The sequence below is a fragment of the Lissotriton vulgaris genome, chromosome 8 (assembly GCF_964263255.1).
Source record: "Lissotriton vulgaris chromosome 8, aLisVul1.2, whole genome shotgun sequence".
Classification (NCBI taxonomy): domain Eukaryota; kingdom Metazoa; phylum Chordata; class Amphibia; order Caudata; family Salamandridae; genus Lissotriton; species Lissotriton vulgaris.
The window spans coordinates 1,428,933,744-1,428,951,359 of NC_141696.1; the positions used below are offsets into that span (position 1 = coordinate 1,428,933,744).

Below are 17,616 nucleotides of genomic sequence, written 5' to 3' on the forward strand. Positions count from 1 at the left end.
ATGAGCTGAGGTGTGAACCTTCTGCTTGTCAAATATTATTTATTATGCTGGACAACACCAGCCCCAGATCATAGGTTTCCTGTGTTCAATACTGCTCATTTTTTGTAGATAAATGAAACAAATAACATAGCTTTTCAGAATTGCATTAATAATTAAAGCCACAAAACAGACAATATTATATTGTAGCTTGCAAATCAACTCAGATCAAATCCTCAAAACAGTATTCAAATGGCCATAGGTTTTAATCTATAGTTGTCTCAGTGTTATGGTTGGGCTGGAATTCAGATTGGGATGGGTCCAGGAGGTTTTAGTGTTCCAGGTGTTTGGTGAATTGCTGGTTGATTGCTTTCTCGAGATCCTTCACTGGAAAGGGGAGCAGGGAGATGGGTCGGTAGTTCTTCGGTTCTGCTGAGTCGACATATGGTTTCTTCAGGAGAGACCTGACTTCAGAATGCTTCAAGGAAGGAGGCAGAGATGTTGGAGGTTTTCAGGACTTTCTTGTGCTTGTCGCCAATTGTATTGCTCCCGAAGTTGAAAATGTCGCAGGGATAGGGATCCATGAGTGCTCCCATGTGTAAGGATTCAGGATAGAGATTGTGGCTTGAATTGTGAGAGGGTCGCAATGGGTCAACTGGTCCGTGGTTTGTGTTTGTGGGTCTGAGCAGGCTGATGCTGTCGGCGGCGGAAGGTTTGGGTTTGAAGTTTTCATAGAGGAGTGAGATCTTGTCATAGAAGAGGTCCACCAGGGTGTCACAAAGCTTGTGGAGATATATGGCAGCAGTTGTTGCTGTTGATGTACCCGGGATCCAGGGCTCAGAGGTCCGCGGCAGAGTAGCATACACTAGTTCCTTGGTTTATACCTTGCTGCTTAAAGCCGCAGCTATGCTGGATTGAACTAAAGGTTTTGCAAATGAGCCTGACAAGGACCCAGGCCAGTTTTTAAGACTATATTACATGGTAAGGTCATACAACCACACCATATAATACACCCAAACACTCAAAGGTAATATAAAGATTTTTTTTCTCCATCTGTAGCCTTTTTAATAGTAAAGTATAGAGTAGATCAAAAGAATTATTCAAATGTACAGCGAATGCCACAATGGCTCAAAAGTAGCTCAAGTCTTCACGCTGCTACGTTTGCCTGAATGATATAAGGATATTATAGGATATTGGGTTATTAGTTTTGCAGGGTGTGAGATTTGCACAAGTAACAGGTCCACAAGTTCCCCTTACTGGGAGCCAAGCACCCCATTGTAGCTCTTGACTCTCTGCCCATATCATGTGGGTAGGGTTCTTCATGTGTGGTGGCTGCCCTGCTCCCCTCAGATATGAGTATGAAAAGCGGGTGCGATTCTACTGTCATTAGGAACTGCAACAGCGGTCCCCCTTCCCTAGAGATGGTTGGGGCCCAGAGATAGGCCCCCAGACCCTCTTTCTTCAATCGGCCCCTGGGAAAATGGGGGTCCCAGGACTATCCAGACATGGGGGAGGGGGCCACATGCTCACCCTCTCCTGCTCTGGCGCACCCCGGAGGTAAGTTCTGAATTTGCCATAAAGCACCACGTGGTTTGAGCCTCACATGGGGTGTCAAAGGTCACCAACCATAAAAAGCCATAACTCTGGGGCGTTGAGCCAATTCATACAATGATGGGCTCATTTTATTCATATTCGTGAGCTCCCGCCACCTAAAGCAATTGCAGAAGACCTCCTGGCCTGAAAAGCATTATTGTGGCTCATTACGATGAAGGGGGGAATCAGGACCGGCCGCCTATATCGTGGTGGTCCCGGTCATGGAATTACAATGCGATCCCCATGGTGGCGGTCGCATTGCGCATGTTTACCATTGCAGCGAGTGCTGCAAGCTGCAGTACCTGCCACAATGGTAAAAAAATGCACCGTGCGGTGCCTGCCACATAGTGCAGGGAAATGGAGGGGGCACCATAAGTGCCCTCTAAGTGCAGAAGGAAAGTGCCTCTGCTGAAGGGGGGGTTGCAACGGACCCTGGGAGTCAATCACTGCCAGCCTTTGAATGGCGGGTGAACCACCATTCAAGACTACCGGAGATGAAGCATCCTAATATGGCAGACGGTGCCTGCTAGGCACTACCACCATTCTAGGTATGCTTTCCAGGTCCAACAGGCAATCGTAATAATTACCTGTGTCGGACCCATGGCAGAGGGACTGCCTGTCTACCAGCAAACCGCCCGCCATCCTAATTTGGCGGGCAGAGAATGATCGCAAGTTGGCGGTAAATCTGCCACCGGCAGGCTGCCAGTGGCAGATTCATTGTTATCGTAATGAACCCCATAGTTTTCAGAGAGCTGGTTTTACTGGCGCCCTGTTCCAGCTTTGCTCCTTTTCTTGGTCTCTGGAGCTTCTCTCCTCCTTTGGAGGCTCAAAAATAAGATCTTACTTCAACTGGTCCCCAATGAGTGTAAGGGGGCTAGCTTCTTTGGCCTTTGGAGAGACCCCTTGGTCCTGGTGTCAACTGTCAACTGTGGGCAGAGTCCCTAATCCTTTAGGGTATCAGGGGGCTCGTCCCTCCAGTTGCCTATGGCTGCTGGGGCTGTTTTAGTCCCAGTGCCCAGAGTCCACCAACAAAAAGCACTCTCTTTCACTTGTGCAAGAGTTTTTAAAGGGGTGAAAGGTTCAGAAGCCTGGCACCCCTAGCGAATCCTAGAGTGCCACATCACCTCTCCATCCCTATCCCAACCCTCCTACACAGCATGCTGAGAGCGATTAAGATGGCTCCGTCAAGAAGTCACTGGTCACATCTCCTCTGGGAGCTTCAGCTACAGATCTAGCTGACATTATCGTCAGGAACTTACCCAACAAAACTTAAAAAAGGAGCCCCTCCAGTGTTGGCTCCAGTTGTCTGGGCTTCCTACTTTGTTCTGTAGACCTGGGCTGTCACAGCCCTGGTACAGTGCGCCAGCTATTTTTCGAATGCAGATTTTCTTCCCCACCCCTTCATCCTTATAGTTGAAGGAAGCAGTGTTAATTACTGCTTTTGTTTTGGGAGGCCTATGATCCATCTGCTGGAGATCAGAGTAATTAACTTGGCACAGCAGGGTGAAAAAAGGACTGAGCTCTGATCCTGATTTGAGTCAGAGAAAATTAGTGTGAGCCGTATGATGTACATATATCTGCTATTGACTTGCATATTTGAACTGGGCACACACTGTTCACCCCTGTTTGATATGTTGATATGTTGCTGGTCTTTGTAGGCCAAAGGTAAGTGAAACTGCTCCAAGGCAGATTTCCTCCATGTGTATAATAAAGTGCCACTGCAGACAAAACAGTAAACCTTACCACCATCCCACTAACAGTATAAAGCCTATCCCAGGTCAATTACCTAACACTGCAGAGCCCCTCTGCAGCAGGCTATCTGTGCACAGTTACCAGTCTGCACACAACGCTATTCTCATGCATAAAGCTGCATCACAGTGGCCTTCTATTAAAAGCCAGACACTGTAGTTAAATATGTGCAGTCCTTTTACAATATGATTACTGTGGATGAGACACAAGTGGTGAGATTCACCCGTAGTAAAAAGTCCAAAACCGGGTCATCGAAAAAAGAAAAAAGTCTGGGTGTACTAAATGGGCAGAACCCAATTGCAACAGGTATACACTAACTACATCATTTATCATTCAAATGTATTATTGTCTGAAGTATTGTTACATCACACATCCCTTGCATGTAACTAAAGAGTAGCCTTTGTGCTCGGCCAAGTTACCAAAATAAGAGTAAAACCATACATTGGCTTACAGCTGTGATGTCATGCTTTAATATATGTGTGCCTGTGTATGTGGTATAGTACATAGAGGCCTGGAGGTTCCCTATCAGAAGCCCAGTGCCTTCTAAAGGCATGTGGAGGTGGGGAAGCTCTCCCAGACATAATTGTGGAGTGCCTGCATTCCTGAGAACTGGATGGGGTTCATACCTTGGAGGAAGAGAGCGCTAGGCTCTCTTGTGCACTTCAAACAGGCTCTATGATTTTGGAAAGGTCAATGGGCAGTGGGACCAGTGCATGTTGTCAAGAGATGATAGGCCTAATACGGAAAACACTGCAGAGCAAGGAATCATAAAGGGAAGAGCTGGGGCATTTGCAACCTTTTAATAGGCATATATCAGTGAGGCTTACTTCCAAGTTTTATACTCTGGTCACAACCATGGACTGTGTTGTGATGCTATTAAACTTGGAGTTGCTCCTATTGTGACAGACTGTTCTCTGGACAAAGTTGGATGTTTAGTCATTTGAGGCATAATATATTTTAAAAGAGCTAAAATATTTCAAGAGAAAAACCAGACATACGTTCAGCTTCCCTGTTTTACATCTGTTTACGCAGGCTACCAATCTTCCCTGTCACTTAATACCTCCATACTTTTAAAACAGTAACATTTTGGTAGACATTGGATTTTTAATCTTTAAGTTAAATGTATGTGAGTAAGTTTTATGGGTTTAAAAATCTATTTAGAAAACGATCTCCTATTTGAAATCAACAGATTTGTGTTCCAATGGGTAGTGAGACCCTCCAAAGAAGTCACGTGGTCTGACTTTACGTGAAAATAAAGCCAAATTTAACCTTGCTGAAATTGACTATTTGGGGCATAAGTTGTCCAAGAAAGGTGTGAAACTGAGAGACCATTTGTGAAGACCATAGAGAATCTTCCCATACCCCTATCCAGGGATGAGTTGGTCACCTTTCTGGGCATGGCCAAATATTGCAACAAGTTTGTCCCTCTCTTTGCCACTTGCACCTTTACTTTAAGGACACTTCTCAAGAAAGGTGCGAGATTTACCTGGTCTACTCAGTGTCAGGCAGAATTTGAGGGCTCTGAGTTGTACGACCTCTCTTCACAGTTTTAACACCACTGCCCATTCCATTCTCATCACTGATGCCAGCTCAAAAGGTCTTGGTGGTGTTCTTAAACAAGTGAAGAATGGGAGGGAAATAACTGTCATTTTCTATCATGGGCATTGGTGGGGCTTGAGATACATTACTCTGTAATAGAAAAGGAAACACTGTGCATTTTTTGGGCAATCAAGTGACTGAAAAAATTTCCTTCTGGTAGTTCATTTGTGGCACAGTCCAATCACAAACCTTTGAAAAATGTGTTAACAAAACAAAGTTTAGACTCTGTATCCTCAAGTATTGCTAGATGAATTGTTGCACTCCAGGACTAGGGTTTTGTAGTTAATCACATACCTGGTGCTCAGAACAAGGGGGAAGATTGTCTCTCTCGTCTCACACTTGGCACCTCAGGTGACTTGTGGGAAGATGATAACTATAAAGTATGTGAGATTGTAACAAGAGTACTGAGTGAAGAAGAGTGCAGATCCACTATGGAAGGTGCCCCACCATTTGTGAAGTCTGTAAATTGGTGTGTGAAGGTTGAGGAGGGATAAAAAATCTTGATGAGGAGACGCACAAGTTTTGGAATATGCGTCATGAGTTGTCTTTCTCCTCTGGCTTGCTATGGAGAGGCACTAAACTTGTTCCTCCCCTATCTGTCAGAATGAGAATTGCTCAACAAGCCATCAGGGACACCAGGGCATCTCCAAAACAAAAGAAAGTATTTGGCTACACTTCTGCTGGCCCGGCATTGATCTCCTTGTCGAGCGTATGGTGAGAGATTGTTCAGAGTGTGTGACCAGTGACAAAGTTTACAAACCCAGAATCCAACCCATGGTGGTGCGGAAAACCCCGGATCGTTGTTGGCAGGAAGTGGCATTGGATCTCCTGGGCACTATTATGAGCAGCTTTGGTCAATCTTATGTTTTGGTGCTGATAGATATGTCCTCCAGGTGGCCAGAAATTAAATTCACTCACAACACTGAAACTAATGACGTTACCAATGTTCTTGAGGAAGGCTTCTCCCGAGAAAAACTCCCTGACTATCTTCTGAATGACAATGGGGTCCAATTAGTCGCGAAAAAAATGGAGGAATTTTTAGCTAAAAGAGGTATCAGACACAAACGTTGAGCTCTCTACCATCCTGAGACCAATGGAATGTAGAGAGATTCAACTGTGTGTTAAAGCAAACTATTCAACTGGCTAAAGCTCCAAATAAAGACTGGATTCCGAGGTAGTGGAACGGGTGATGATTTTCTCACACCTCATTCAACCACAGGTATGGTCTCTTTTGAGCGGTTTCGGGGACGGAGTCCTAATACCCACATGTTTCAGGCATGGATGAGCGTCAAAGGGAAGATGGGAGTGTGAATTCAGATTCTGATTCTGCTGCAATCTCTTGGCAGGAAAGTCAGGTTTTAAAAGTTGCAAAAAGAAAAGAGTATTTTGATGCCAAACATGTTGTCACTCACACTCGAGTGCGAGTGGGTGACAGAGTGAGGGCATGTCTTCCTCAAAGATCTTACGGTGGGCCCGATTCACAGAATGAATTTAAGACTCAATCTTAAACTTACTACTATTTTGGTATTCACAGAATGCACTTACTATTTTTGGTATTTACAGAATGAACTTACTACTTTTGGTACTCACAGAAGTTAGGATTTTGTCTTAAGTCTGTCTTAACTCTGTCTTAAGTTTGTCTTAAGACAGACTTAAGACAAAATCCTAACTTCTGTGAATACAAATAGTAGTAAGTTCATTCTGTGAATGCCAAAAGTAGTAAGTGCATTCTGTGAATACCAAAATAGTAGTAAGTTTAGGATTGAGTCTTAAATTCATTCTGTGAATCGGGCCCGGTGTCTCTAAGTTTTCCTTACCATTTGTTGTTAAAAAGCTTTTTCAAAATGCTGTGAAATTGAACGATGGTTGCATCTGGAACTTGAACAGAATTGCACCTTGGCTTACTGAAGTTCAAACCAAGTCTAAAGTTGAAAATAAAAATAATGATCTGTTACCTACTTTGCGGAGGAGCTCTCTCTCTAGAAAAGTTTCAACTTGTTTATTAGATTTTGTTTTAAATTAATATTTTCCTTTTTCTGGTTTCTTCCCTCTCCTTCGTTGTTACTTTTTCTTCTTTTCTCTTGTAAAGGGGGAAGGTGTGTAATGACCTGCGTGTCATTATTATCTTCATCTTTTATGTATTTACCATGTTCTATCTATTCATTACTCAGAGCACCTTAGAGTTCCTCGTTCTAGAGTTTCCATCTAGTTTGTGTTGCTCGGGAATGCTGTGGTGTCAGTTGCCAAAGGCGCTTGTTCCTGTTTATCCTGAATAAATCTTTCTTTCAGCTAATACCAGGGTACTACGGTGGCACTTCTTCAGACAGCTGTTATGGGACAAAAGCAGAGTGATATGTGAGTTGGTACTGTAAGGAGAATTGTGCAAGGTACGAGCTATGAATATCCTGGGTTCGTACCGGCCGGCAAGAAGCCAATCAAAATGCACTATTTTGGTGGAAGTACTGCTGTCTAAAGTACAATGAAAAATTCAGCATGAGAATGTAGAAGAGTGAATAGTTATTGTTTTAGAGCTTTGTATATTACATCCTACTCAGCTGTTGTCTAAACATAATCAGAGTTCTTTCTGCTAACGTACTTGCTACGCTTCTATTTGTCTTTAACTATGCATCTTTGTTATGTTTTTGTTTATTTATTTTGCAGCAATAAAATTTTCAACAAAAATGTTGCACATAGGTAACACGAGTGGGGTATAACATAGATAGTTAACATTGGATACATTATGCCAACGTGTGAATGTGATCACCCTCACGTGTCCTAGCTGCTGCAATATACAGAGGGTAGTAGTTATCAATTGTGTCTGTTCTAGTTGTAGCAGACCTTGCAGAGTGCTTTTAAACTCTCAGAGGAAGTGAATGGTCTGGAGTTTGGGTGCTCGGACGCCTGGGAGGTGGAGGGCACAGACATGACATAGGGTCGACTCTGTTGTGCTAAAAGGTTATGATTAGTGAATCTAAGGCTCCTCGTCAGTCTGTAGCGTAATAAAGAGACAGGGAGATAGGAAGGGGTAAGGCAATTCACTGGTTTGAATAATTGCTTTATTTGGTTTTTTTTGTGATCATGTGCTTGGAAATGAGACAGGCCGCTTGGTGGCAGTGTGCTGTGGTGGGTGGGTACCTATGCAGGTTGTACAACGTCTTAGAAGCAAAGCTTAGAATCCTGACTATGGTGTGTTATAGTACTTGGGGAGGTCTAGAAGAAGACAAGTGCAGTAGACCAGTCTACTGAATAGCAATGAGTTCATGAGTGATGTGACTGCGATGAATGCTGTAAGTGACAGATCTCGCTTATATTCAGTAGTTGAAAGCAAGCTGCAGTGGCTGTGTTTGTAACGAAAGCACCCATAAACCTGGAGGGTCTGAAGAGAACCACAAGGGTTCTAGCTGATGGGGTGATATGAAAAGCAGAATGAGGAGCTGACGTTGCTGAGAAGGTGGTTTGTGGTGAAAAAAGAAGGCTGCTGAGGACACAGGCTTGTTGGGAGTATGGTGGGTGCACAGGTCTAGCTGCCTCAAGAGACTGTGTATGAGAGACCATGTGTCACATGCTCAGTGATGCTGTGTCTTCAGAGGAGAGGAGAGTTGTATGATCAACAACGGCAAAGGTAGAGGATAGGTTCAGAAGTATGGAGACAGATGTTTGCAGTTGTGATGCAGCTGAATACGTGGGATAGTGCTGAATTATCTCCATGAGGTACAGTAAGCTCAACCAAGATTGGACGGGGTTGAATACATTGTTTAATGAGAGGTAGAGTGTGATGCTACTAAGTGCCTTGGATATAAAAGGAAGTCGAGGCACTGGATTATGATAGATCCACACTGGGTTTTTTTGCCAGATGATGGATCAGCAGTGGGTATTTAAGTAGAGGAATGATGAAAGCATACCTCTTTTTTAACTCACCAATATGGGGGATGACCAATGCCCAGCTATCCCCCCATATTATCACTCTTTGCAAGCTCCATTTCTCGTTCCGTTTCCAATTCTGTTTCTGGGAATAGCCTTTAAATATGACAACAACTTTCCACCATATCTCCTAATTTCTTATGGCTCTGTAGTGCTTCTCCATCTGCCTCCTAGTTGCATCTTGTTCCCTTTCACCATGTGCCCCTGGACATTTTTGGTCTCCTTACATCTGGACTTTGGAAAGCTCTTCTCTTTTTGTTAATTGTGCTTTCTGGTTGAACCTGTTCCACTCCTGGAATTTAATCTCCTTCGTGAGAATTTGTGGCACCATTACCACACTCGTTCTCCGTGTATCCTTGCATCAGCTTTCTTTATTATTTTCTGTACAGAACTTAAGCGTTAGCACAATTAATATGAAATTAACCTAATTGTAATTAACTAAAAATGAATGGAACAGAAAACAACACTTCTTGAGTATAGCATTTATTAAACTCTTTTATTATATTAACTGTCAGAGCTTGCATGTAGTCAGAATCTGTATTGAACAGATGAACATGCCCACATGTGTCTCAGCTGATGGATGTGTGGTAACCGGTACAAGACCAATGTGTTGGCACAGAGTTTGTTGATTGAAGTTCTGGCATCTGAGAAGTAGATTGCAGGATCTGGTGCATTCCCTTACCAGCATTCTGGGGGGAGAAATGATTATTTGTGAATACAAGCACACGCTAGCTCTACATAAAAATCTACCCAACTTGCTTTAAAGTGGTTGAATGTTCAGCAATGCATTTGTACCAAAGCACATTACATATGAGCACTGTACAAAAACAGTAGTAGACAGATGAAAAACATCATTCTATTTAATGACGATACAGTATTTGTAGATTCAAAAAGAGCAGCCAGATAACATCACTTCGCAAAATATGACATTAATATTTGGCCTAATTTTGTTATTTTATTTTAGGCAACTCATAGTTCAAGACTGGGTGCCTCATTTAGAGTTCGACTAGTCCTGAAAATCCTCCTGTTTTTAGGAAACTTTGGAGACAGGGTTTAGTCCGCTTACTGATTTCTCTCCACAATAATATATTTGGCTTATGGTGGAGGTAATTTAACTGGTGGATTGAACCTCAAAACCAGCATGCAAGATGCTAGCTTAATCTCAACAAAGAATCCATAGGATAATGGTGCTGAAATCGCTTCACTGGCTCTTGATAGAGTCGCAAATTAAATGTAAACTATTGTGCTCTATTGCCAGTCCTGATGGACTAAAATTGGCATCCCATAATACCCAACAAGAGACCGCAGATTAGCCACATCTTGCAAATCCAGCGATAAAGCTCCAAATTATTTGTAGACTGAATCCTGAAAGATGATCAGAGAGGCCTACACTTTGAAAATAGCAATCACATTTTCCTTTTTAAGACAGTGTTTAGTCACCAATCAACAATCTTTTCTCAATTTACTCTTACATTATATTGATCCTCTTTATACCACACTGACAGGGCACTGTTTAATTCTTTTGCAGTAGGCTTAAACAGCAGAAAGGATTGGGAACACATTGTAAGGTAATTCAAGTAGGCACCAAAATCCATGGAGAGGCCAGGTGGTTTACTATAAACATGTGATCTGACATTATTTTCCTTGTTGCCTGAGTTAAGATGCCACCAATATTGGGACAAGGTATTTTTTATGTATAAGTAATACATAGTGATCTAGATTTAGAGAGGTAAACTGAGACAAAAGTCTAACTTTACCACTTTCGATATTCGCACAGGGCATTTACGAATAGTAAAATAAAGTTCGACTTTTGTCTCAGTTTTGGTCTCAGTTAAACTTAAGACCAAAACTTGAGATTAACTGATACAAGAGTCTAATTTTACTACTCGTAAATGCCTTTTGTGAATACTGAAAGTCGTAAAGTTAGACTTTTGTCTCAGTTTACCTTTGTGAATCAGGTCACATTTCTTTAACCTGCAGGTTCAAGTTGAGGCATTAACAAAAGGAGAAACTCCCAGGCTGGACTGTAAATAATGTATTCGTATCATCATGCGTTAATGCAGGACTGAGTAATTAGATTCTTGATTAGATTGAGGGAAGCGGCCCATCTTTCCCGTTTATCTACTGTGTTGTTCAGCCACTAATGGACTGGTAGAAGGTGTCAGTTTTTGGTGTAGGAGAAGATATAGTGTGTGGACCATAGCCTAACACCAATTTTTGTGACCGGATAAACTACAATGGCAGAAGAGTGTCAGGTGTATCAATATCAGGTTTGGATAAACACCGACCTCTTTTGCAGTAGTGTCTGAGAAACCGGGGAAAGGCTCCTGGGTAAATATTGCTTGCTCACATATACATTTTGTATAAGTGAAGAAAAGGTGTTTCAGGGTGCATATGGGGTACTTTTGTATTAGGTATCTCTGTTTCGCTTAACAGGTTTAGAATGTGACCTGGGCAGTCTATATATTTCAAAGAAAAAAATGGGGGGATCAAAACGATCCTCTGTCCTTCTAGTTGTAGGAGTTTGACTGAGTGTAGGTAAACAGGTTTATTTCTGCAAACAATCATGTTGTGATATATGTATCTGTGATAATTATCATGTATACTATTTTTTGTAGTGGAGATAAAAATTGACCGCCTGGACCCTCCTTCAGTCCGGTTGCTCCCCCACGCTCCTGCTGACCTGCAGCTACCACGCTGGTATCGTTTTCTCTCCTGCTCTCATTTCTGATTAACCTGAACCTTGCATCACTGCAGCGCTTTGCTCGCATAGCGCTGCACTATCGCATTTATTTATTTAATTAATAGCGCGACCTCGCTGAGGCTGTAAGATTAATTAGCGCTACACTAAGGCTGGTTGGTGTGTTTAAGGTTCTTTCTCCTGCACACTCTGCGCATTTGCTGCCCCTGTCTGTGCTCGCCTTTGACCCTCCATTTTGTGTTGTTTTCCCCTGGTCCGCCCCTCCTCTCTCCACCGCCTCCCAGCTGCTGCCCCTCCCACCCACAATTTGTAGCCTTCCTCGTTCCCGAGCTCACTGTGACCGCCTGGACCCTCCTTCAGTCCGGTTGCTCCCCCACGCTCCTGCTGACCTGCAGCTGCCACGCTGGTATCGTTTTCTCTCCTGCTCTCAGTTCTGATTAACCTGAACCTCGCATCACTGCAGCGCTTTGCTCGCGTAGCGCTGCACTATCGCATTTACTTATTTAATTAATAGCGCAACCTCGCTGAGGCTGTAAGATTAATTAGCGCTACACTAAGGCTGGTTGGTGTGTTTAAGGTTCTTTCTCCTGCACACTCTGCGCATTTGCTGCCCCTGTCTGTGCTCGCCTTTGACCCTCCATTTTGTGTTGTTTTCCCCTGGTCCGCCCCTCCTCCCGCCACCGCCTCCCAGCTGCTGCCCCTCCCACGCTCCGCCCCCTCCACCATCCATTTATGACCAATGACCCAACGTGCAGCGTCCACGCGCAGCGTTCGCGCCCCAGTCGCGCCGAAGGTGCGCCAAAGGTAAGCCCGTCTACGCCCGTCCGCGCCTGGACCGCGCCCAGCGCCAGACCCCCTGGCCCCCGTCCCTCCCACCCCTCCCGCATTACTTACGATTCCACCACCCTCCTAGCCCTTAACCCCGGCCGACCCCCCACCTGCGCCCAAGCCGACCCCGGACACACCCATGGACCCTTCTCATGCAACTCCTGCAAGTTCGACGGCACCAAAACCATCTCCGCATCCACCAACGTCATACAGAGACCTGACACCAACCACCTAAAATGCATCCTGCTCAACACCCGATCAGTCCACAGACATGCCATCGACCTTTGGAATCTACTTGACACCATCTCTCCGGACGTCGCCTTCCTAACAGAAACATGGATGAACGCCTCTTCAGCCCCAGACATCTCCATTGCCATCCCAGAAGGATACAAGATCATCCGTAAAGACCGCGTCAAGCACACAGGAGGAGGCATTGCCATCGTCCATAAAAATTCCATCCGCATCTCAACCAGCTCAGACGTCAACCTCTCTAGCGCCGAACACCTTCACTTCCAGATCCACACCGACCCCAAGACCACACTCAGAGGCACCCTCCTCTACCGGCCCCCGGGACCCCGTGTACAATTCAATGACGACATCGCTGACTTTATCACCCCACACGACCTCCCCTCCGAGGACTACATCCTATTGGGAGACCTCAATTTTCACCTGGAAAAGAGCAATGACAACAGCGCCACCACCCTTCTGGACAACCTCGCCAACCTCGGACTCAAACAAACTGTCACTTCGCCCACCCACATTGCTGGTCACACACTCGACCCTATCTTCACTTCCAGCAAACATGTCTCTTTCAGCCATACCACAGCTCTCCATTGGACGGACCACAGCTGCGTTCACTTTATCTACAATAAGACCACAATCCACAACCACCCTCAACCCACCCTGCGTAGAAACTGGAACAAACTCACCATCGACCAGATCTCCTCATCGCTCCTTCAAAACCCTCCTGCCCACTCTTCAAACCCCGACCAAGCAGCCATTAACTTCACCCAATGGCTATCCAACAGCGCCGACAGCCTAGCACCATTGAAAAAACGTCAAATCACGCTTAGCAGCAAAAACGCCTCCTGGTTCAACGATGATCTTAAGAAATCCAAGAAACTCTGTCGCTCCCTCGAGAAGGCCTGGAAAAAAGACCCAAACACCAGCACCAAAGACGCCTTCAAAAACGCCTCCCGCATACACCACCAACTAATCCGGTCTGCCAAGAAAGCCGCTTTCAAACACCGACTAAATAACAACGCCCACAACAGCAAGGAATTATTCAACATCGTCAAAGAGTTTACCAACCCATCAGCCAACTCCAACGACATCACCCCCTCCCAAGCCTTATGCGACTCACTAGCTTCCTTCTTCTACAACAAAATCACAGACATTCACAACAGCTTCGACAACCGACCCGGAGACCAACCGAATCAACCTACTGCAGGACCTTCACCCCCCTTGAACATCCTTAACGAATGGACCCCAATCTCAACTGAGGACACCATCCGCCTGATGAACTCCATCCACTCAGGATCGCCAACTGACCCATGCCCTCACCACATCTTCAACAAAGCAGACTCCATCATAGCTCCACACCTCCGAGACATCATCAACTGCTCCCTCAACTCCGCCACCTTCCCAGGAAGCTGGAAACACGCTGAACTCAGCGCCCTTCTGAAAAAACCCACAGCTGACCCCACCGAACTCAAAAACTACCGCCCCATCTCGCTTCTTCCTTTCCCGGCCAAAGTCATCGAGAAAGCTGTCAACAACCAGCTCGCCACCTTCCTCGAAAGCAACAAGTCCCTCGACCCCTCTCAGTCCGGATTCCGAGCCAAACACAGCACTGAGACCGCACTCATCGCAGCAACAGACGACATCCGAACTCTATTGGACAATGGAGACACAGTCGCTCTCATCCTCCTCGACCTCTCCGCAGCCTTCGACACAGTCTGTCATAACACCCTATTACAGCGCCTCAGAAACATCGGAATCCAAGGAAAAGCACTGGATTGGATCACCTCGTTCCTTACCGGAAGAACTCAGAGAGTCTGGCTCCCTCCATTCAAGTCAGAGGCCTCTGAAGTCATCTGCGGCGTGCCACAAGGATCCTCACTCAGCCCCACCCTCTTCAACGTATACATGAGCCACCTCGCAGCCATCGCACGCCAACACAACCTCAACATCATCTCCTACGCTGACGACACTCAACTGATCCTCTCACTCACCAAAGACCCTAACACCGCCAAAAACAACTTACACGAAGGAATGAAAGAAGTAGCCGAGTGGATGAAGCACAGCCGTCTGAAACTTAACTCGGACAAAACAGAAGTCCTCATCTTAGGTACCTCCCCCTCCACCTGGGATGACTCTTGGTGGCCAGAGGCCCTTGGAAAAGCACCCATCCCAACGGACCACGCACGGAACCTGGGCATCATCCTGGACTCCTCTCTCTCGATGACCAGACAAGTCAACGCCGTCTCATCATCCTGCTTCAACATTCTCCGCATGCTCAAAAAGACATTTCGCTGGATCCCCACCGAAACTAGAAAAACGGTCACTCACGCACTGGTCACGAGCCGCCTGGACTATGGAAACACCTTATACGCGGGTACCTCCGCAAAACTCCAGAAAAAACTCCAACGCATCCAGAACGCCTCAGCCAGGCTCATTCTCGACATCCCGCGTAAAGAACACATCTCTGGTCACCTGAAAAACCTCCACTGGCTCCCCGTAAATAAGAGGATTACTTTCCGCCTCTTAACCCACGCACACAAAGCACTTTACGAACTTGGACCCGAATGCCTCAACACACGACTGTCCTTCTACACCCCCACCCGTCAGCTACGATCCTCCAACCAAGCCCTTGCCACTTTACCTCGCATCAACAAAGCCACCATGGGAGGTAGATCCTTCTCCTACCTGGCAGCTAAAACTTCGAACTCTCTTCCCACTCACTTACGTCTTACTCAGAACCACATAGCATTCAGAAAACAACTTAAAACGTGGATATCCGACAAGTAACTCCCCCCCCCCCCTCCTCAAGCGCCTTGAGACCCTCTGGGTATGTAGCGCGCTATATAAATCCTGACTTGACTTGACTTGACTTGATGCTCTTTCCATGGTGGAATATTTGAGGAGAAAAATAGAAATTTGATTTTCTCCTCTCTGTTTCTTCAGATTGGGGAGGTGAGTGCCCAGGAATCATGTGAGACAGTTATCAATCAATCAATAAGTGAAAGATAAGATACAGATTTGATGCTGCTGTTACCATCCTTTAGGCCGGTGTGTTATGGGTCTAAGCAGATACCTCATACAATTCTGGGGCTGGAAGGTGGGATGAAAAGGGAGAGAGAGCTGTTTTTAGAATGAATGTGTGTCAGCTTTAATAGAAATGTATGAGGAATATGAGAATTAAATGGTCAGGTGAATGATTTTCTAACTTTGTGGAAATTCAAACTGTCACAGGAGTTTAAAAAGTGATATGGGTAGAGAAGGATCATAGCTGTATGATAGTTTGGGAAACTGGGTGACTGTTGGGACTATTCAGAGCAATGTAAATATGAAATGCTATAGAGTTGACCTAATGGAATTGCATATTAATAATTGTATTTGAATATGTATTAAAAAAAGATGAATATTAATTTTGTATTTTCGTATTTCTCACAAATTGATAATTATTTTAAACAGTATTGATGTGGAAAATATTAATTTGTTGTGTCCAGAAGAAGGTGGTCTTACTAAGGTTTTTAGGCCACTGAAATGCGTTTGCAATTAGAAACAGTGACATAGTCCATCATTGTCAGTGACAGAGTCCAAAATTTTATATGATCAATTCACTCACAATTGCACTGTGAGACATATGTTGGATGTGTACAATTTTTAATAGCATAACACATGAGCTTGTTTTTTTAATATTTCTTCTTGTGTTCAATGCTGTTTGTTTTTCATGTGATTTTTTTATCTTGTCTAAAATGAACTAGAGGATGATTTTTATGAATGAAAATAAATATTTAACCAATAAATTTTGGAATTTGATGTGGTTTGTTTTCACAATGCTTTTAGAATATACAACACTGTCAGATTGGTATAAAGACGATAAATATAATGAAAGAGTGAAGTGTAGAATGGTTCTTGTTTGGTGATTAAACACTACCTTATCCTGGCGTAAATGTGTTTATTTTGGAGCTTTTAGTATTACAGAGACGTAAAGTGGCAGAGCAATACCAATGGAGCCTCCAGTCATGTCAGAAGTGTAGTAAGAGACAGAGCTATATATCGGTAAAGTCTCAAACTATCTGAATAGGGCATGATTTATTACACACAATTCTATATGTAATGGAAGGGCAAAAATTAAGGGGCAGATTTACAAGCCCCTTGAGTCACTTTTCTGCCGCTGTTGCGTCACTTTTGTGATGCCGCGGTGGCGTTAAAGTTGCGGCCCATCTACAACGTGACACATCTAGGGAGATGCGTCACGTTGTAAAACCCTGTGTCATATTATACCTGTGTCAGGTATAATGTATGAAGGGTAGGCTTTCCCATGCAAAAAGCAACGTAGAACTGTTGCAGTGAAATTTACAAGATTTCACTGAGTCACTCTACGCCTTCACTGCGTCAAAATCCCTACGCCTGCTCAGACCAGGCGTAAGGATTGATGCAGGGCATTTTACATTGGACCTACCTATGTTTTCTGGCGCATTGCTGGAGTTTCGTCACTTTTGTGACAAACTCCAACAATGTGTCACTTTTCCTACAACAGATGTGTCAGAATTTCTGACGCATCTGTAATTCCTTACGCCATGGTGCGCTGTATTGTAAATTCATTGCATTGCATCCTTGTTGGCGCAAGGCCATTTGAAGGTGATGCAAGGAAACTGCAGATGTGTCAGTTTCTTGTAAATCTGCCAGTTAACGTGCGCAACAGTGCTCCACAGCTCCGCCACCTATGGTGCGCCGCATTTATAATGCGGCGCACCATGGTGCAAAAACGGCACAGATGCGTGACGCATTTGTGCCTGAAATGTGGCGCAATGCTGGAGTTGCGTCGCAAGGGCGACGCAGCTCCAGCAAGGCTCGGGGGTGCCCCATCTACACAATGCTGCGTCAAGACCTACGCCTGCTTTAAGCAGGCGCAGGGTTTTGACGCAGCATTGCCCTGAAAGTGACTGAGTGAAATCTCATAGATTTCACTCAGCCACTTTCAGGAGGCGTTCCTGCGCAGGAACGCCCCCCCCTGCGCA

At 44.8% G+C, this 17,616-nt stretch overlaps 1 protein-coding gene across 1 annotated transcript in view; it reads right to left on the reverse strand.

The window, feature by feature from the left end:
* Positions 1 to 9,305: 9,305 nt before the first annotated feature.
* The window catches only part of LOC147698872 (uncharacterized), a 103,456-nt gene continuing 95,145 nt past the window's right edge, over positions 9,306 to 17,616 (reverse strand). Inside the window, exon 5 of the mRNA XM_086936282.1 lies at positions 9,306 to 9,527. Within this exon, the coding sequence (XP_086792408.1) occupies positions 9,517 to 9,527 (11 nt within the window). The 3' untranslated portion in view covers positions 9,306 to 9,516. The remainder of the gene's footprint in view (positions 9,528 to 17,616) is intronic.